We start from the raw sequence: 22,690 nt of genomic DNA, 5'->3' as shown, positions 1-22,690 counted from the left end.
TTTCATATAAGTGCAACTTAAATTATGTGGCTTTTCATCATGTTTTCAAGGTTCAGTCATGTAAGCAAGAAAGTAAGCCTTTCCTTTTAATTGCGAAAAAATATTTCATTGTATAGACATACCACATTTGGTTCATTCATCAGCCAATAAAACATCTGGTTGTTTCTATACTTTGTCTATGATAAATAATGCTTCACATAAGTTTTGTGTCAACAAATGTTTTTCATTTCCCCTTAGGGACTGTCAAGACAGTTTTCCAAAGCAGCTGCACCATTTTACATTCCTATCAGCAATGTACAAGGGTTCTGATTTCTCCCCATCTTCATCACCACTTGTTACTACCTTTTTGAGTATTAACCATCCTAGTAGTTGCAAAGTGGTATGTTATTGTGGTTTTGACTTGCATTTCCCTGATGGCTAATGACATAATAAAGTTTTCATACGCTCATTTGCTCACCTTTTTTGAGGAAACACCTATTCAGATTCTTTGCCAACTTTAAATTGGGTTATTTGACTTTTTATTATTGAGCTAAGGGTTCTTTATATATTCTAGACACAACCTTTATCCCATATATGATTTCCAAATATCCTCTCCCATTATTTAGGTTGTCTTTTCACTTTCTTGAAAGTGTCCTATGAAACATGACTTTTTAATTTTGATCCAAGTCCACTTTACCTGCTTTTTTTTTTTACCTACTTTACCTACTTTTTCTGATTGTTTTTTCCGTGTCATATCCATAAATTGCTGCCTAATCCAAAGTCACAAAAATTTTAACCTATGTTTTGTGCTATGAATTTTTTTTTTTAGCTTTCAGATTTAGGTCTTTGATCCATTTTAAGTTCATTTTTGTATATGGTATAAGGAGAGGGTCCTACTTCATCTTTGCATGTAGATATCCACTTGTCCCCAAACTAGTTGTTAACAAGACTATTCTTTTCCCCATTCAACTGTCCTGTACAACTGGGTTTTGACCATGCTGAACTCATTTATTAGCTCTAACAGTGTTTTTGTGAATTCCTTAGGATTTTTCTACATGTGAGATTCTATCACCTGCAAATAGAGATAGTTTCACTTCTTCCTTTCCAGTCTGGATGTCTTTTCATTTTTTTGCCTAACTGCTCTGGCTAGAACCTTCAGTACAATACTAAAAAAAAGCAGAGAAGTAGACATCCTTGTTTTGTTCCTTATCTTATGGGAACACTTTCAGTCTTTCACCATTGGGTAGGATGTTAGCTGTGAGATATTTTTTTAATATTTTATTTATTTATTTTTAGAGAGAGGGGAAGGGAGAAAGAGAGGGAGAGAAACCACAGTGCGTGGTTGCCTCTCACATGCCCCCACACTGGGGACCTGACCCACGACCCAGGCATGTGCCCTGAGCCAGAATCAAACCAGCAACCTTTCAGTTCACAGGCTGGCACTCAATTCACTAAGCCACACCAGCCAGGACAACTGTGAGATTTTTATAGGTGTCCTTTCTCAGATTAAAAAAGGTCCCGCTTTTTGTCATGAAAGGGTTTTGCTGTTTGTCAAATGCTTTTCCTGCATCTATTGGGATGATCACATAGTTTTTGTCACTTATTCTATTGACCTGGTAGGTTATAGTAATTGATTTTAGGGTATTAAGTCAATCTTATACTCCTAGGATACATTTTACTTGGTCGTGGTGCATAATTCTTTTTATCTGTTGCCAGATTCAGTTGTCTCTTTCTAGTATTTTGTTGAGAACTTCTGCATCTATGTTCATAAGAGACATGGGATTTATAATATTCCACTTGAAGAACACAATCACAAACAAAAATTCATCAATTCCTTATAATATTTGTAATACAATATTTAGGAAAAACTAATCTTTGTAGAAGGGAACCACTAGTATTTATTGAAAACAATGTAGATGATCTAAAACTCAGAAAGGAATAAGTAAAACTTAAAACAGAATTCATCTACAGAAGGCTCTGCTCTGCATGTTCAAATAAGGCATACTTACAATTGATAATATATGAACTATTACCTTCTAGGAATTTTTATCTGTATAATCATGAAGCCTAGTCAGATATTTCTGAAATAAATCCTGCCTCTGGATTTATTTCACACAGAAATCAAAGAAGGTGGCAGCAGGGGTACTCAGTCACTTGGTGAGAAAGGAATCTGGGTCAAATTCTTGGACCTAACAGCATCCAAAACTAAATTACAAAAAAACAATTTTTCCATTATTTTCCCCATGAAAAGATTTCTTACCAGTGTTCTCTCAGATTTTCGAACAAATGGAAATTTTTCTACCAGTATTGGCATGAGAAACCACGGTGTCCTAGTGGGGAAAACAAAAAATCAACTCACCCATGTTAACTGAACTCTCTTGGAAGGGAACATTTCCATTCTAAGAGCAAATACGGATACAGAAGGCAAATGGTAACTCCTACCTCAAAGAATTAGAACTGAAAATTAACGCATAGCTTCAGAGAAAATCTGTAACTTAAGGGAAAATAAGCTACTATTCACTTTGATATCAATAGCAAATTGATATCAAAGGGGAATTCTTTTTTCTACAAAATCAAAAAAGAACATCAGTTTTAAATGTAAGCATTTTCTACTGCACACATAAATGATCAATTTGGCCTTTTTTTTTTAGACTTTTTAAATTTCTTTTTAGAGAGAGGGGAAGGGAGGGAGAAAGAGAGGGAAAGAAACCTCAATGTGTGGTTGCCTCTCACACGCCCTCTACTAAGGACCTGGCCTGCAACACAGGCATGTGCCTGACTTGGGAATCTAACTGGCAACCCTTTGGTTTATAGGCCAGCACTCAACCCACTGAGCCACAGCAGCCAGGGCTCAACTTTGATTTTTTTAAAGTTAGCAAATAAACAGAGAGGAAACTTAAGTCCAACCCTCCAAAATAAACCTATACACCTTAAAATTTCTTAGAATTACAATTTTTATTCAAATGGCATGACACAAACACACAGGGATTTCTCACTGAAAATACCTGAATATCACATATGTTGAAGATGAAAGCAAAATTCCAACACTATCCATACCTGGTGGAAAATTTACACCCAAGTTTTAAAAATTAAAGACAATGAATAAAAAGTCAAAATGCCATTTTTTGTAGAATGTGACGTTATAGCAATAGGATAAAAAAAGAAAACATGGAGCACACAACTTGAGTTTTGCTTCCATAAATATTTTGTAATTTCCTACCAACTGAATGCAATTTTCTTAAGACTTAAATACCATGATTCAAAAAAGTAACAAAAGCGTACTTACGATGGGACATATCTTGCTATTATTTGCAAGGCCCTGTGACATGTGTCAAAATTTGCAGGAAGATCTACAAGACAAAAAATGAGAGTAAGAACAGCAAAATAATGCTGAAAATTGAAAAATTATGCACTTGAAATGAAAAGCATCTGCAACCAAAACTGAATCATTTATCAGAGAAATAATTTCAAGATTTTTCTCCATAGCCAACTATCAATGAAGACTAAGTGGACTAATCATATAAGTAAACATGAAGGGTAATTGATTACCCTTGCCTTCTATACATGCCTATCTAACATGTCCTCTCTCTCTATATAAATAATTCCATCAAAGGTTACCATTAAACTTTATCATTCAGCATCCATTCTCTAAGACACAGCAGGCTTTTTTTTTTTTTTTTGGCTTTAATCCACTTTATACTTACTATCATCTTCGTCATCAGAATCTGAAACATCTATGTCACCTTCCTTAATGACCACTCGGGCTTTGGAATGAAAAACAAAATATATTATTCTTTTGTCATTGACCAACAAAAAAAGTGATTTTTCCATTGTCTAAACCAGTACAATGATTAAGTTTTCAATCTGGAGGGAAAAAAGTCACATAACTTTATAGTTTTTAAACAACTGAGTTCTAAGACATCACCAATGAAAGCAAATTACAACCCATAAAAATCACGGTGACAAGTCTGAACACTTCCACAGAGGTCATTATAGGGAACAAACATGTACCAGAACTGCGGCCAGCACGTATCCTAGAATCTTCAATGGTGATATAATCTCCAAGTATATTGGAAAGGTAGTATTTTAATAAAGATAATGAAAAAGTGGAAAATCAAAGCAAGAGGAACCACTCACGAGGGACAAAATGAGAAGCAATCATGCTGAGACACGGTCTAAGGAAGACAGTCTGTGCTGATACAAGATTACCCAGAAAAGCCAAATATTCCTCCACCACTGTCTGACTTCTATTCAACCACTGCAATCTCTAGAGGCAGGAGGAAGAGAAAGACAAAAGAAACATTTTACTGATACAAAAAATACTTTTTAAAGTACTGAATCACATACCAATCAGTAAAATAAATGGTGAACTTACCAGGAGAATATTGATAAGCTGCTCAAAGTCTTTGGTCAAGTACATGATAGAGGAACGGAATTCTAACAGCCAGTTAATGATCTGGTCATCCTTAAGTTAAACACAGAAAATTACTTTTAAAATCACAAATCCTCTAAAAGAACAGAAAAATGATATCTATCTTGTATCAATCACCTATCAATATTTAAATTAGGAAAAGTCACAAACTTGGACTTAAGCCAAAATTGGGATGAAAATTTCTTAGTTTGTAGCAAACTAGAAAAAGGTATTACAATAAATTTGCCCATTTTAGAAAAAAATGTAGCAACTCTAACACACAAGAAAAAGAATTAAATGTAGTACTTCCTTCTCATCACTTATTTGCCCTAAAAAAGTAAAAACCCTTCAAATGTTGATACTTGGGACTTTTGAATAACCACAAAATTACAGCAGATTCAAATATTATAAAACCACAAGGACCTCAGTCAAAGAACACATATGCATGACCTATGGACATGGATAATGATACAGGGCTTGCCTGAGGAGGGGGGCTGGGTCGAAGTGGGCAAAAGGGAAAAAAGTGGGGACAACTGTAATAGCATGAACAATAAAATGTAATTTTTTAAAAGAAAAAAAAGACTACAAGGACCAGTAAGTAGCTACCTCTATCCATGCTAACATGGAAGCATGTTAATAACATTCGATCTAGGCCAATTGACTAAAGTCATCAATAAATAAAAATTTTTCTCAGCCCAACCTGTCATTTGGTTTAAATGTACTAAGATGAATGAATGAATGAATGAATGAATGAATAAATAAATAAATGTATTAAGATGTTGTATAGCCCGGACCAATGTGGCTCAGATGGGCATCTGCAAAGTGAAAGGTCGCCAGTTCAATTCCCAGTCAGGACACATGCCTAGGTTGTGGCCCAGTCCCCAGATGGGATGTAACGGATCGATGTTTCTCTCACACATCAATGCTTCTCTCCCACATCAATGCTTCTCTCCCTCTTTTCATCCCTCCCTTCACCTCTCTCTTTTCTAAAACTAAATAAATAAAATCTTTAGGGGGGTGGGCTGGGATGGGAGTAAAAGACAGAAAACTGTACATGAACAACAATAAAAAAAACTTTAAAAAACATGTGTTATATATAAATGAAGCTTCCGCTACTCCATGAAATGTTTTTAAGGCAGTAAAATTACTGTTCACAACTTTTAGTAACATGGAAAAAACTGCTAAACGAAAAAAGAGATCTTTAACAAGCCTGGAAATTAAGGTAGAATTTAATTCATGGGTATATATTTAAAAAAAAAAAAAAAAAAAAAGGAAACAAGCCATGAATAAAATGCAGTATCAAGTTACATAAAAATACAGTCTGTATTCATGCATATATACAACATCCACAAGAAAAAACTAAATGTTCCATTTTTGAAAAATGGTTAATGCAGATAAGACTCAGTAGGAAAAGATATCTTAAAAAAAAAAAAAAAAGAGCAATACAGTGCCGTATCGATAGTGTGGAGGACAGTGAAGGCTGGCATCATGCAGCCGGAACCCCAGGGGTTAAGAAGGAGATAGTTAACCACAAGCTTCAGCTGAATGCAACTGTAACTTTTGCAGTATTTATCATTTAGATAGCCTGGAAACAGAGCAATTATGCCTGCAGGTTTTCCCTGAGTCTGCCAAACGTCCTTGAGCTTTATCTAACTGACCCTTATAAAACAAATGCGGAGACCATGTTCAGGGTCACTGTCTCTCCACCAGAGGACAATGCCCCACCTGGCCCCTACCTCCCCTCAAATTGTCTGTGCCTGTGTCTTTCTTAATCTCCCCTTGTCCCACCTCAGGGACCTCCTCCCAGCACTGGTCGGGGCAGTGCTGTAACTACAGTGACAGACTATTAATAGACAAGGTTGTACCTACAATTATAGACTATTTGTAGGATTTAGTGAGAGTACACCAGGTGCCAGGCACAGCGCTCAATTCTGTACATAGGTATCTTTTCCCAAATCTACCAACACTGCAAAAGGATTACTGTTACTACCATTTTACAGCTGAGGAAATGGAGGCTAAAAGAGATTAATAAGCAACTTGCCCAACCAAGAAGCCAATAACCAGGTTCACACTTACCTGTCCGGGTCAAAACCTAAAGCAAAGGTGTCAAACTCATTTTCACCAGGGGCCATATCAGCCTCAAAGTCGCCTTCAAAGGGCTGAATGTGATTTTAGGACTGTATAAATGTAACTACTCCTTAACAGTTAAGCGAGAGCTCGGCCCTGCCTCTGAGTAGAAACAAGGTGCAGGGCAGATAAAACAAGGTGGAGAGCCGGATTCTGCCTGTGGGCCTCGTGTTTGCCACCTGTGGGCCTCGTGTTTGCCACCTGTGGCTTAAACTCCACCCAGCTTCCCACACTGCCCTGTGCCTCCTTTACCCTACCTTCATTCAACCACCAAGTGCTTTCTATGTGCTATGTGACAAACTTCAATGAAATTAACTATTCTCTGATGAAACCCCATGTAAGCTGGCAGGAAAATAAAATAAACCACAACTAATTTGCAAAGTGGTTCTCTCATAATGTCCACAATCATCAAAGGTAACATTAATGGTGGCTTACCACCACCTGAGGCAAAGACAAGGTAAGTTACTTGAAAACAAAATGAGTTAGCTCTATCCTCTTTCCCATTAAAAGAAAAAATGTGACAAAAGTATAAGAGTAACATTTAAACTGCTCCTTTTTTAAAGTAGATCAGTCAGACTCTGGTGCTTTACTATTATCAGAAGCGTATTCCTTGCAACACCCCTCTGAACTATCATAGACACAACTGATGTGATTATCTGTAGGTCCAGATACTGAGGATGAGAAGTGCTAATATAGAATATAGTGGGACACAAAGGAAATGGTCCTTTGTACCTGTGCCAGAAGACAAGGGCCAGGGAAGCTTTAAACTGGAAGTGATGCTGCTGCTGTCTTTAAACCAAGTGAGTATACTCTGGGGGCTATATTCCTTAGAGAGGGAAAAGCATGTTTTCAAAAAACCAGAAGGAGTTCAGCATGGCTCAAGTACATAGTGAGCAAACCAACAGATAAGTCTGGGGAGCACAGTGGGGCCACATAAACCACTGAAGTCCTTATAAGCCAAATTTGCAATTAGGAAGATCTGCTGGAAGTGTGGGGCATGAACTGAAGGAAAAGCCATGTGCTTACAGAGAACCAAGTTAAGTCCCATTACAGAAGATGACATTTCAGCTGGATCCCAAAGACTAAGAGTTTTATAGATTATAGTAATAATACAGACAGTCCCCTATTTATGATTTGACTTAGTTTTTTGACTTCACAGTGGTGAAGATACCATGCAGTAGAAACTGCACTTCAAATTTTTAACTTTGACCTTTCCCCAGGTTAGTGATATGGGGCACAAAGCTCTCTCATAAAGCTGGGCAAAGGTAGTGAGATGATTTTGTCCAACTAGAGGCCAATGTAAGTGTCCCGTTTAAGGCAGACTAGGCTAAGCTATGGTGTTCAGTAGGTTAGGTATTTATCAAATCCATTTCTGACTTATGGTACTTTCAACTTACAATGGGTTTGACCACATCGTAAGTGGAGGTCAACTGTAATAATAAACACTAATATAATACTTACTTTGTGCCAGGCACTGTTCTAAGACTTTAACATATATTAATTCATTTAAACCTTACAACCACTCCCTGAGGTAAGCATTACCATTAGTTTCCATTTCACAGAAGGGGACACTGAGGTACAGAAACGCAGTAATCTGCCTTCAGTCACAAAGACAGTAAAGGAAGGTGGCCATGTAGCCAGTTACAAAAGGCCTCTTGCAGCCCAAAAGAAAAGACACATACAAAGGCATAAAGATGAAAACAAGTGGCAAATTTCTGGAATAAAGTATCTAGTGAGACTGACCATAGGGAAAAAATGCTACAGGATTCGGAAGATGGCAGTTGAGTAGGTGGAAGCTGAGCCCTCGTGCTTGTGACCCCAGCACAGATTTTCAGCTGATCTTCTGACAAGTGACTTGAACAATCAACGGACTCTCAGATAATATGAATTTTTGAAGCTAAGGACTACAGAGGATGCTTTACTCCATCCAGTAAGATTTTATAAATTGATGGGGAAATGCCTTGTGCGAGGCACCTGCAGCAGAGCAGAGGACAGAAAATGCAGCTTAGTGGCTACCTCTCCCAGAGCAGGACCCTGGTCTCACACAGGGAAACCACAGCCCGAATCGGGAGAGACTTGGAAGGATGTACACATCCTTGGGGCACTTAGGCTACACACACACAGTAAGGAGCACATCCATAGCTGCAGCGCCAACCTGCAGAGTTCCAGGGAGAAACTATGTCCTGAAACTGTCAGAGGCACTGGCAAGCTGTGGACAGCCCTGACCCAGAAGAGACTCCGTGCTTTTGGGGGAGGGAGAGAACACGAAGAAACTGGACCAAGGCTCAGTGCTGCAGTGTGGGGGCCACGTACAGACTCTGAAAAGAGGAGCTAAGGTAAGAATTGGCAGGGACCCTGTGCTCGCATGCATGCACAGAAGCTCTGACAACAAAGAAACCAGACTAAAAGCGCAATTTGGTCCCACTGAGTCCAGCTGCACAGGAAAAGCAGAAAGTGTCACGCTGAAGGCACTGTGGGACCTCACCCAGCATGGCTGAAGAGCAGGGTGCTGTGCAGAACAGAGAGTTTAGGCCTGAGTCTCCTGCCAGAGCAGCAGGCTGGAGACTGGACAGCCAGGAGCAGAACACCTGAGATTCACTTCAGCCAGGAAGGCCCCTCACAGGCAGGCGTACCCAACGCCCACTTGTGGGATTACAGGCTCTACAGATCAGTGAGACCAGGCTCAGGAGCCCCCTGCTCAGCATATATCAGCAGGGGAAAGAAGCAGCTCTGAAAGAACCCCTTTCCTAACTTCTTTCAGACACTACAAACTATCCTGGTTCCTTAGGCCCTGATCCACTAAAACCAGCAGAACACAGAGATCAGGGACAGGTTCAACAATGTGTGTTCAGGGCCCTGCCCAGCCTCAGCTCTTATACAGATCTGCCATCAGCACCAAGCAGAAAAGAGCTGCCCTTTTGCACAGATTGGCCCCTCACAGGAAGCAGACAACTAACACATCAGAAATTATGCATTACTGAAAATAATCTGGAACAGACCAAGATCTGTGGCACTGGGGAAGGCAGGGGAGTGGGGAAACACTCCCACCACCTTCCCTGAAGATAAAACAGTGACCCACCCTAGGGGGGAATGACTGAGGGATTCCACCCTCCCAATCCCACCAGAGGCCCCCTCTGAAGGCAGGTGGAGGTGGTACTGACAGTGCTCTCAGATATTAGATGAACCACCTCTAGGCCTTGTGCTGATGGGAAAGCTGGAAGAGCAGAAAAGTGGAGACCAGTCAAGCCTGAAGAAGACAGACTGTGGATCACCTGTAGTCTCAAACAGGCTGCCTATGGCTTGACTAGGACGTCACCTGACGTACCAAGAGTGGATACAGAAAGAGAAGACAGTAGCAAATGCTAGATTCCGCTGAGACAAATTCCACCATGGTCATCCTCATTATGTGTATTATTTTTTTCTCCTGCATAGCTTAACATTTTTGTTCTTCCAGACTCTTCCTATTAATTCACAAATTTTTAGAGAGGGAAGGGAGGGGGGGGAGAGAGAGAGAAACATCAATGTACGGTTGCTGGGGGCTGTGGCCTGCAACCCAGGCATGTGCCCTGACTGGGAATTGAACCTGCGACACTTTGGTTCGCAGCATGTGCTCAATCCACTGAGCTACGCCAGCCAGGGCTAGTTTTTTAAATTTTAGTTTATTTCAAGTCTCATATTTTACTCTTCCCTTCTCTTACTCCATTTTACCTTCTTCCTTCCTCTTATATTTGTTTTAAATTTGATTTTTCCCTTTCTACAACTTGTATCTATTCCACACTCTTACTATTTTTCCTCTCCAGCCTCTGAAAACCATTTTTCTTACCATTAGTCATCTCACATTCTTTTTCCCTTTCTTCTAATATCTTTATTTCTCTCCAACTTCATTAATCTTTGCTCAGGGGCTGTTTATATGGTGGTGGTTGCTGCATTTATTAAATTTTATTCCTAGATGTTCACTACTTTGGAATTCAAATCTCCAATTTCACTCTTCCCCTCTGCTACTCAGTTTTGCCTTCCTCCTACCCTTTTCTTTTTTTGTTTTAAATTTCATTTTTCCTCTCTTTTAGCCTGATTTTCATTCCTCTTATTTCTTTTCTCTCTGCCCTCTCAAAATCACTTTTCCTCCCTTTAGACATCTCATTTTTTCTACTTCCTTTTTCCTCCTTATTCCCTTTCAACAAAGGGAATAAGGAGTTGTATTACTCTTTGCTGATTTGTCATTGATATTGCTGTGGTGGATGTTTTTCTTCAATTTTGTTCCTTTTTTTTAAACCAAATATTATACTCTTCCCTTTTTTTATTCCATTTTGCCTTCTTCCCTCCCTTTTTTCAAGATGTTAATTTTCTTTTATTTCTTCACCTTGGTTCTATCCCCTACTCTTATCATTTCTCCTCCCTGCAAGGCCTACAATCAAGACTACTCTACCCAACAAGGCTCTCATGTAAAATGGAAGGCGAAATAAGGAGCTTCTCAGTCAAAAAAGGCTAAAAGAATATATTTGCACCAAACCAGCACTGCAAAAGATGCTAAAGAGACTGCTTTAAGAAAATGAAGAAAAAGAGAGAGAAACACAAACACAGGTACAATGGGAAAAAGTGGCAGTAAATAAGTACCTATTAATAATAACCTTAAATATAAATGGATTAAATGCTCCAATCAAAAGGCATAGGGTAGCTGAATGGATAAGAAAACAGACCCACATATATGCTGTCTACAAGAGACCCACCTCAGAACAAAAGGTCTACAAAGACTGAAAGTGAAGGGAGAGAAAAATGTTCTAAGCAAACGGACATGAAAAAAAGCTGGGGCAGCCATACTTATATCAGACAAAATAAACTTCAAAATAAAGGCCATAACAAGAGACAAAGAAAGTCACTACATAATACTTAAGGACGTATATAACCAACAAGAGGATATAACCCTTGTAAACACATATGCACCCAACACAGGCACACTTAAATATGTAAGAAAAATCTTAGAAGACTTCAAGAAAGATATTGACACAAAGTAGTCATCATGGGGGATTTGAACACCCCACCATCAACAATGATCTTCCAAATCAACAAGGATATTGTTGCACTAAACAACACTCTAGGTTAAATGGACTTACCTGAAATATACAGAACCTTTTGCCCCAAAAAGCAAAATATACATTCTTTTTAAATACACGTGGAACATACTCAAAGATACACCATGTGGTAGGACACAAAACAAGCTTCAACAAATCCAAGAACATTGTAATCAGTTCAAGATCTTCTCGGATCACAATGGCTTGAAACTAGAAACCAACCTCAAGGAAAAAACTCAGAAAAATTCAAATACATGGAGACTGAATAACATGTAATTAAATAATGAATGGGTTAACAATGAGATCAAGGAAGAAATCAAAGTATCTGGAAACAAATGAAAATGAACACACAACAGCCCAAAACCTATGGGACACAGCGAAGACAGTCCTGAGAGGGAAGTTCATAGCGATACAGGCCTACCTAAAGAAGACAGAAAAATCTCAACTTTTGCCCAAGATGGAGACATAGGCAGAAAGACTTCGCCTCCTCGCACAACTGTAGAAGGAATTAAAACCAGATCTCAAAACAAATAAAACCCAGAAATGTCAGAAAACCAAGCTGTCAACCAAGGATTTAAAGAAGCCATATTTCTCCAGATGCATAGGAGGAACGGAGTCACAGACTCGAGCAGTTTGCTGCAGAGAGATGGCGGCAGCCGTGCAATGGTGGGTCCTACATTCACACGAGGTAGATAAAAATCGAGAAGGATACATCGGGAGCCAGCGATCCGAGTCCCAGGCAAGACCACACAACCCAGGGTGCCAGCACTGGGAAAATAAATCCCTCTGGGGTAAAATAATTACCTCTGGCTGTAAAAACCAAGGGGTGTTGGGGCATGGAAGAAACTGTCAGATTTTCACCACTTAAAGGACTTAGAACATACACAAACCCACCCAGTCAGGGTTTCACCAACAGAGCAGCAGTTAAAGGGCACCATTGCATATGGGAAGTGTGTGGGCTGTGTGTTGGGCAAACCTCCAGAAGCCAGGTAGTGACATGGTCCCCTCTCAAAGCCCCCCCACACACACACACAGCTAAAAGCAGTGAAGTGGGTCACCCCACCTTGGCAAATACCTAAGGCTCTGCCACATACAACTTAACAGGTATGCTATGTCAGGGAGTCAAAGCAGCTCAACCTAATACACAGAAACAAACACAGGGGGGCTGCCAAATTAAGGAGACAAAGAAATATGGCCCAAATGAAAGAGAACAAAACCCTAGAAAAAGAACTAAACGAGACAGAGATAGCCAACCCATCAGATGCAGAGTTCAAAACACTGGTAATCAGGATGCTCAGAGAACTCACTGAGTACGGCAAAACACAGGGAGGAAATAAAGGTTACGCTAAGTGAAATAAACAAAAATCCACAGAGAACCAACAGTGAAGAGAAGGAAGCCAGGATTCAGATCAATGATTTGGAACATAAGGAAGAAATCATAAACATTCAACCAGAACAGAGAGAAGAAACAAGAATTCAAAAAAAATAAGGATAGGCTTAGGCACCTCTGTGACAATTTTAAACATACCAACATCCAAATCATAGGGGTGCCAGAAGAAGAGAAGAGCAAGAAATTGAAAACTTATTTGAACAAATAATGAAGGAAAACTTCCTCAATCTGGCAAAGGAAATAAAACTTCCAGGAAACTCAGAGAATCCCAAAGAAATTGGATCCAAGAAGAAAGACACCAAGACACAACATAATTAAGTTACCCAAGATTAAAGATAAGGAGAGAATCTTAAAAGCAGCAAGAGAAAAGCAGAGAGTTACCTATAAAGGAGTTCCCATAAAACTATCAGCAGATTTCTCAAAAGAAACTTTGCAAGCAAGAAGGGACTAGCAAGATGCATTCAAAGTGATAAAAGGCAAGGACCTACAACCTAGATTACCCTATCCAAAGTTATCACTTAGAATGGAAGGGCAGATAAAATGTTTCCCAGAAAAGGTAATGCTGAAGGAGTTCCTCATCAACCAGCCATTATTACATGAAATGTTAAAGGGACTTATTTAACAAGAAGATCAAAACCATGAACATTAAAAAGACAACAAATTCACAACTATCAACAATTGAATCTTAAAAAACCTAACTAAGCAAACAACCAGAACAAGAACAGAATCATAGGTATGGAGTACATTTGGAGGGTTATCAGCTGGGAGGGGAAAAGGGGAAATTGGGGAAATGGAGCAGGGATTAAGAAGCAAAACTAGCAGGAACAAAATAGAGGGATGTTAAGAATAGTATAGGAAATGGAGAAACCAAAGAACTTACACCCACAACTCATGGACAGGAACTAAGGGGTGAGGATTGCTGGAGAGAAAGTGGGTATTGTGCAGAGGTCAGCAAAGGGGGAAAAACTGGGACAACTATAATAGCATAACCAATAAAATATACTAAAAAAAAAAAAAAAAAAAGCCCTAGCTGCTATGGCACAGTGGACTGAGTGCCAGCCTGAAAAGCAAAGGGTCACTGGTTTGATTCCTAGTCAGGGCACATGCCTGGGTTGCTGGCCAGGTCTCCAGTAGGGGGCTCACAAGAAGCAACCACGTACTGATGTTTCTCTCCCTCTCTTTCCCCCTCCCTTGCCCTCCATCTAAAAATAAATATACAAAATCTCTAAAGAAAAAAAAAAAGAAAGAAAAATCTCAAATAAACACCCTAATCCTACATCTATAAGAAGTAGAGGAACATCAATCAAAGCCCAAATAAAGTAGAAGGAAGGAAATAATCAAGATCAAAGCATAATTAAATGGCACAGAAACTAAAAAAGCAATTCAAAGGATCAATGAATCCAGGATATGGTTCTTTGAAAAGATAAACAAAATTGACAAACTTTTAACCAGACTCATTGAGAGAAGGAAAAAAAGAGGGGACCCAAATAAATAATAACGGAAACAAAAGAAGAGAAGTTACAACTGATACCACAAAAACACAAAGGACTATACAAAATGACTATGAACAACTCAACTATAAGCTAACAACCTGGGTGAAATGTACAATTTCTAGAAACATACAATCTTCCAAAACTGAATCAAGAATCAGACAGCTTGAACAGACCAAAACAACTAGTGAAATTGAAGCAATAATAAAAAAACTCCAGGTACAAAAGCTCTGGACCAGATGGCTTCACAAGCTAATTTACCAAACATTTAAAGAACTAACTCCTACCCTTCTCAAACTATTCCAAAAAATTCAAGAGGGAGACTCCCAAACTCTTTTTACGAGGTCGATAGCCAGTATTATCCCAATTCCAAAAATAGGTAAAGACACAGCAAAGAAATACAACTACAGAACATTATCTCTGATGAACATAGATGCTAAAATCCTCAACAAAATACTAGCAATCCAGATCCAGCAATACATTACAAAATCATATACCATGATCAAGTAGGATTCATCCCAGGGATGCAAGGATGGTACAATATTTGCAAATCAATAAATGTAATTTACCACATAAGCAAAATAAAGGGAAAAAATCCTATGATCCTATCAATAGATGCTAAAAAAGCATTTGATAAAATCTAGCACCTATATGTGATAAAAATGCTCAGCCAAGTGGGACTAGAGGGAGCACACCTCAACATAATAAAGGCCATATACAACAAAACTACAGTGAACATCATATTCAATGGGCAAAACCTAAAAGCTGTACCCTTAAGATCACGAACACAAGGATATCTGCTTTAACTACTCTTATTGAACATAGTACTGGAAGTTCTAGCCACAGTGGTTAGACAAGGAAAAGAAACAAAAGGTAACCAAAATGGAAAGACGGAAGTAAAACTGTCATTATTTGCAGATGAGATAATAGTGTACATAGAATACCATATAGTCTCCATCAAAAAACTACTTGACCTAGTAATTGAATTTGGCAAAGTAGTGGGATACAAAGTCAATATTCAGAATTAACATCATCAAAATGTCCACATTACCCGAAGGATCTATAGATTCAATACAATTCCTATTAAAATACCAATGGCGTATTTCACAGGTCTAGAACAAATATTTCAAAGAATTTATGTGAAATTAAAAAAAGAACCCCAAATAGCCTCAGCAATCTTGAGAAAGAAAAACCAAGTAGGAGGGATCACAGTACCTGATAATCAAACTATACTGTAAGGCCACTGTAATCAAAACTGCATGGTTCAGGCATAATAGACACAGTGATCAATGGAACAGAACAGAGAACCCAGAAATAAGTGCATGGCTCTATGGTCAATTAATACTTGACAAATTGGGGATGAGCATACAATAGAGTAAAAATAGCCCTTCAATAAATGGTGTTGGGAGAACTGGACTGGTACATGCAAAAAAAGAAAAGAAAAAGAAAGAAAGAAACTAGACCAGCAACTTACACCATATACCAGAATAAACTCAAAACAGATAAAAGACTTAAATGTAAATTGTGACACTATAATAAAGTCCTAAAGGAAAATATAGGTAGGAAAATTTCAGATATCCCACTTAGTAATATTTTTGCTGATATATCTCCTAAGGTAAGGGAAATAAAGGAGAAAATAAATGGGACCACATCAAATTAAAAAGCTTCTACAAAACTAAAGAAACTGTCACCAAAATGAAAAGGGAACTGGCCATATGAGAGCATATATTTGCCAATGATCCATTGGACAAGGGTTTGATCTCCAAAATATAAAGAGAACTCATACAAGTCTACATCAGAAAGACAAACAATCCAATTAAAAATGGGCAAATGACCTGAACAGACACTTCTCCAAGGAGGACATACAGACGACCCACAGACATATGAAAGGATGACCAACATCACTGGCCATCAGGGAGATGAACATTAAAACCACAATGAGATTATCACCTCGTATCTGTCAGAATGGCTATCATTAATAAATCAATAAACAATAAGTGCTGGTGAGGATGTGGAGAAAAGGGAACCCTAGAGCACTGCTGATGGGAATGCAGACTGGTGTGGCCACTGTAGAAACCAGTATGGAATTTCCTCAAAAAACTAAAAATTGAACTGCCTTTAGACCCAACAATTCCACTGCTGGGGATATATTCTAAGAATCCTAATCACCAATTCAAAAGAACTTAGGCACCCCTATGTTTATAGCAGCATTATTTAAAATAGCCAAGTGCTAGAAAGAGACAAGTGCCCATCAGTAAATGAATGGATCAAAAAAACTGTGGTACATTTATACAATGGAATACTGCACAACAGAAAGAACTTTTCACGACAGCATAGATGGAACTGGAGATTATTATGCTATATGAAATAAGCCAGGTGATGAAGGACATATAGCATTATGATCTCATCTATAAGACAAATCTAATGAACAAAAATAAATAGGCAAAACAGAACCAGAGGCATGGAAACATGGAACAGACTGACAGCAACCAGAGTGGGTGGGGAAGGATAATGGTGGAACGATGGGGAAGGGGTTAGCCAAAGACCATGTATAAATGACCTATGGACATGGACAACAGTGTGAGGACTGACTGTGAGAGTGGGGGGTGGGCTGGGTGGAGGAGAGCAAAGGGCAACAAATTGGGACAACCCTAACAGAGTAACGAAAAAAAAAAAAATTTTTTTTTTTTTAAGAAAAAAGGAAGGTACGCCCTGGCTGGCGTAGCTCAGTGGATTGAGCTCAGGCTGCGAACCAGAGCATTGCAGGTCCAATTCCCAGTCAGGGCACATGCCTGGGTTGCAGGCCACAACCCCCAGCAACAGCACATTCATGTTTCTCTCCCCCCTCCCCTTCCCTCTCTAAGAAATAAATAAATAAAATCTTAAAAAAAAAAAAACAACAGTTCATGGAGCATTGATCTATTAAAAAAAAAAGAAAAAAGAAAAAAGGTACAAAGTAATGTGTATTGAATGTTAGCCATGTGTGAAAAGAATAGATATAAAAAATAATGCTACAGGCCATACAAAGAAGTTGGTCCTTTATACTTCAGTAGGCATGAAGTTTTCCAGTACAGCAATGGCATGTTTAGCATGTGCTTGGGAGATGATTTTGCCTGTACTACTGAGGATTAATTTGGGGGTGGGGAAGTGGTGAGATAGAGGAGAACTGAAACCTGGAGACCACCAAAGAGATTACTGGAAGATCCAGACAAGAGAAAACTCATAAAATAAGAGGAATCAAAAGACTCCTCCCCGACCCCGCCAGGGGACTTGGTAAATCAATGGATACCAGGGGTGGGCGTCCAGAAAGCTACCAAGATCCCTAGCTCAACAACCAGGTGACTCAATTAAGCACATAAAAAAGGCTTCAGAAGGAATAGGTTTGAAAGAGAGAAAAGGCTAAGTTTGGGGTACATGTAACACTTATCGGCCAGTAGTCAAGATACAAATCTAGAGCCTACAAGAACAATCTGAGCTATAGATATAAATTTCAGAGTTACTGAAACACAGGCAGATTTCAAAGCCCTGAAGGTATAAGGAGATCACACAAGAGGAATCTCTAAAATGAGAAAAGTGTCAAGTTTGAAAACCCAATCAACACCAAGTTTAAGAACTTATCCAGGGAATGATTAAGAGGTAAGTGGTAAGAAGACAGGAAGATCAGAGTAACTAAAAGAGAGGTTTCAATAAGTGAGTGGCCAAGTGTCAACTGCTACAAAGAATGTTTGAGGCTTGGAAAAAAAAAAAGCCCCTGGAAATCAGCACATAAGAAATCACTGATAATCTTTTCATAGTAATTACAGTAGTGACCTCAACAGTGGACTTAGCCATAAATGGGAAATAAGAAAGTGTAGATCATTAGCAGGAACAATAGTTAACAATTACTAAGCCCTCACATTGAATGAGGGCATTCTAAGTGCTTCTTATATAGTAACTCACTAGATGCTCTTAAAGCTTCTATGTTTAAAAACCCTCTATTATTTTTCTGGTTTTACAAACAGGAAGCAAAGGCAGAGAAATTAAACAACTTGCCCAAGATCACACACTAGATAACAACGGAGTTGGAACTTTATCCCCAGCAATCTGACTACCACTGCCAAGGTAACAGATTATTCTTTCCAAAATTGGGTAATAAAAGAAAAGAGAAACAAAATGCAATGAGTTGTTACTACATGACAAGTATGTACTGTATCTTGAACTCTGAAACATAGAAAGAGTAGCAGCTTCAAAGACAAGTTATCTTTTGTTGTTTCTTTGATTTTGTATTTGCATTGGAGAAACATGCGAGTATCCTGCAGCATAGAGGAAAAGTACTAGAAAAGGAAAATTAAAGTAGGGTCTCTCAACTTTGGGACTACTGACACTTTGGGCTGGGTAGTTCTTTGTTGTAGAGCTGCACTGTGCACTGTAGAATGTTTAGCAGCGTCCCTGTCATTCATTCATTAGAAGCCAGCAGCACCCTTCCCTTCCTCCTTCTGTGACAACCAAAAATGTCTCCAGTTTTTTTTACCAAATAAAAGGGGGTTAAACTACCCCTGGTTGAAAACCACTCAATTGAGGTAACATGGGATCATAGAGACAGCAGGTGTTGAAGGATGGAATAGGATCAAACAGAAGTGCAAGCTAACATTTGTCCAAAGTGATGACTAACTTTGCTAATGATCAAACACAAAATTACCTTTATGTCTGGATCTGACAGCTGGTTCTTCAACAATTCATAGTCATTTGTTTCACCCTTGACAAGAAAGGGGAAAAATAAGACTTACTTGCTTTGCTTTCCTGTTAAAGATCAACAGCACGACTTTTAATTATATCTTAACATCTGATGAAATTACAAAAGGAACACTACAACTCCTACTGATCAATTGTGGATTATAAAATTGTGACTATAAAAGTTTTAAAATTCATGTTGGTGGAGCTAGGGAGCTTGGAAAAAAATGACAAAAAACCACTTGAATAGGATAGAGATGCATGTTACATATAAAATAATCATTGTATGTCAATTATTCTTCAACTTAAGCAAAACAAATGTCATTCTGATTTTTTCCTCCATTGGTGAGACTTAGTAGAATCACTTTCAAACTAACACAAAAACAAACCAAAACAAATCCCCATTAACCGAGCTGGTTTATTGTCACAAAGTAATGCAACAATAAACCAGCAATTACTAAAGAAAGAAAATGCTATGCCCTGCCTAGTGCAGCTCAGTGGATTAAGCATGGGCGACAAACCAAAGGGTCACCAGTTCAATTTCCAGTCAGGGCACATGCCCGGGTTTCGGGCCAGGTCCCCAGTGGGGGCCACATGAGAGGTAACTGCACATTGATGGTTCTCTCCCTCTCTTTCTCCCTCCCTTCCCCTCTCTAAAAATAAATAAAATCTTAAAAAAAAAGAAGAAAAAGAAAATGCTATGATCTAATCGTTTTTTTACTGTAGCACCTGCTTAAGTTTTTAAAAGATACCATGTAAATAAAGCAGCTGAAGTGAAACCTCAGCAAAAGATTATTACTTTAATTGTGAACTGACAGCATCATACTATTATTAAATATTTGATTTCAAGATGGATATCTAAAATTCATGTTATTATGTTAACTGGTCTTTAGTATAATAGCTGTAATTGTATTCTGACCAATAAAAAACAAACCTCCACATGTCAATAAAGCTGGGGAGGGGGCAGCTGGGAACACCAAACTTGATGTGTTATCTGTTACCTTTTTGTACTTCAACAAGACTTCTCTCACAGTTCCACCAAATCGAACAGTTTTTCTTGGGGGAGAGTTGAAGAAATCATTCTCTAATTCAAGCACATCTGAAATCCTGTACAACCAAGATTATCGAGCCATTAAGTGTATGACAGAGAATTATAAAAATTATACCAACATTTATCGAACCATCATCATTCAGTGCGACAACTGCTAAAGCCTCTTAACTGGACTTCCTGCTCCCACTCTTATCCCCCAATAATCCATTCTTCACTCAAGAGATCTAATGATATTTCAGAAACTAAAAACAAATAATGCTACTTTACCTTCCTGCTTAACCTCTCCAAAGGTTTCCTGCTTCACTCAGAATTCACATCTAAACTCCATACTGAGGTCTTCAAGGTCCTCATTAATCTGGCCCCTGGCTAACACTCTGACCTCATTTCCAACTACCTACTATACTGCAGCCAGTCCTTTCCGTTCTAAAAATTTGCCTAGCTGGTTCCATTTCACTTGCTGTTGTTCCCTCTGTCTCAGCGATTTTCAACAATTTTCATCTCACCACACACATCAATTACTAAAACTCTATGGCACACCACAAAATATACTTTTTGCCGATCTGATTAAAAAAAAAAAAACACAGGTATAATTTTTGATACGTTCACACTAGATGGCTACCACTGTGTCGGCTGTTGGCATTTTTTTTTTTTATTTGACAATCTAATGGAAAGGAGGTCAGTGCTCCTGACTTATTAAATAGCCAGGAATTGCATTTTTTTTTTAACTGATTTGAGAGGGGGGAAGAGAGAGACAGAGGGACAGAGAAACAGGGATTTGTAGTTCCACTTATGTATGCATTCATTGGTTGATTCTTGTTTGTGCCCTGACCAGGGATCGGACCCACAACCTTGGCAGACTGGGAGGGTGCTCTAACCAACTGACCTACCCAGACAAGGGACTACTGCATGTTTTAAAAATTCTTGTAGCACATAATTGAAAATCACTGGCCTTAAATACTCATTCCCAGATCTACATTAAGGTTGCATTCTTGTCTTCATTCAAATTGAGGCTCAAATGTCAGTAAGGTCAGCCCCATCAGAAATCTGAAATACACCACAATTATCACTATCTGAAATCATCTCGTTCCTCTATTTACTGTCTTTCCCTTCCTAGACCGCAAGTTCTGTTGTGAGCAGTGACTTTCTCTCTTTTGATAGACTATTGTCCCCAGTGTCTAACATAGTAGGTAGGCACTTAATAAAGTTAAACCCCAAAGTGTTTTCGGGGGCAAAACACTTTAAAATCTTTAAACAGATTTTTGACTGTTAAACGTGTGTTGAAGCAAATCTCATATAAAAAAAATTAAGATTCAATTTGCCATCAATGACAGCATTGCGCTGATAATCCAAATAGCCTAGGAAACTCTTTCCAAATCCAAACGAAGCAGGAGAGGAGTAAAGGAGCAGAATGCAGTACCCAAGGCTGGAATGCTAGGAGGGAGCCCCGTGGGGCGTACAGGGGACGCTGGAAGAGAAAATAGATTCATTTTTCCAGCCCCACTCTCAACTTTAATATCCACTTAAAGAGCATGGGCTGCCCTCGCTGGTGTGCTCAGTGGATTGAGCCCCGGCCTGCCAACCGAAAGAACGCCGACTGATTCCCCCCAGTCAGGGCACCTGCCTGGGATGCGGGCCAGATGCCGGGTTAGGAGCGTGGAGAGACAATCTATTAATGCTTCTCTCACGAGTCGATGTTTCTCTCCCTCTCTGTCTCCCTCCCTTCCCCTCTCTAAAAATAATAAATAAATAAATAAATAAATAAATAAATAAATAAATAAATAAAATCTTTTAAGAAAAATTTTAAAAAGAAAAAGAGCATAGGCTTACGCTTGAGAAGCGGCGATGATCACGTACCCTCTACCCTCTTCTCCCACCCCACACTATTAGCTCTGTCCCAGGCCCTTTCAAATGCGCTCCCCTACGTCGCTCCTGGGCTTCGGTCCCAGCCACTCAGAAGGAAGCGGGCCGTACTCTTACCCAGGCCTGGCTGCGCCCAGCATCTTCACCGCAGAGGCCGAGGCGGCCGCATCTCCAGGTAACCGCGTGTGAAGCACTGGGGCCGCCATAGAGCCGAACAAATGCGAAGGCTGCGCCTCACGCCGGAAGTAGTGCTCCTTCTAGTACCGCCTTTGTCCCGGAAGCGACCTTCAGCCAATCGGGAACCCCACGTGGGGAGAGCGTTGTGACCCCACGAGCTAGAGCGCCGCCAAAGCTCTGTCCTACCTCGAGCCCCTACCACTTGGAGGACTTTTTCCGCCCAGCGAGGTGAGGGGCCTAGAGCGGCCTAAAGCTCTGGAAGAAGGGAGGTACGTAGGGCCTGCCATGTTTAGCTTTAAGGATCCCAGAGAAAAGTACGGGACACCCGAGGCTAAACGGTAGTTGGGTGCCTCGAATATTAACTTTTTGCAGTCAAAGCATGCCTCTGTCAAACTGAAGAACCTGGTGCCCTGTAGATTAATTCAA

At 39.3% G+C, this 22,690-nt stretch overlaps 1 protein-coding gene across 1 annotated transcript in view; it reads right to left on the bottom strand.

Annotated features, from left to right (window-relative positions):
- RRN3 (RRN3 homolog, RNA polymerase I transcription factor) overlaps nt 1–22,325 on the bottom strand; it is a 45,535-nt gene extending 23,210 nt beyond the window's left edge. Inside the window, exons 1-8 of the mRNA XM_045819560.1 lie at nt 22,205–22,325; nt 20,178–20,283; nt 19,145–19,201; nt 4,355–4,444; nt 4,117–4,246; nt 3,684–3,743; nt 3,266–3,329; nt 2,240–2,309 (exon numbers count right to left, since the gene is read on the bottom strand). Coding sequence (XP_045675516.1) covers nt 2,240–2,309; nt 3,266–3,329; nt 3,684–3,743; nt 4,117–4,246; nt 4,355–4,444; nt 19,145–19,201; nt 20,178–20,283; nt 22,205–22,293 — 666 coding nt within the window. The 5' untranslated portion in view covers nt 22,294–22,325. The remainder of the gene's footprint in view (nt 1–2,239; nt 2,310–3,265; nt 3,330–3,683; nt 3,744–4,116; nt 4,247–4,354; nt 4,445–19,144; nt 19,202–20,177; nt 20,284–22,204) is intronic.
- Between the last annotated feature and the right edge of the window lie 365 nt (nt 22,326–22,690).

Source organism: Phyllostomus hastatus, unplaced genomic scaffold (assembly GCF_019186645.2).
Source record: "Phyllostomus hastatus isolate PE091 unplaced genomic scaffold, TTU_PhHast_1.1 phas_scaffold_385, whole genome shotgun sequence".
NCBI lineage: Eukaryota > Metazoa > Chordata > Mammalia > Chiroptera > Phyllostomidae > Phyllostomus > Phyllostomus hastatus.
Note: the sequence above shows the minus strand (reverse complement) of the source record. Positions and strands in the feature narration are given on the sequence as shown.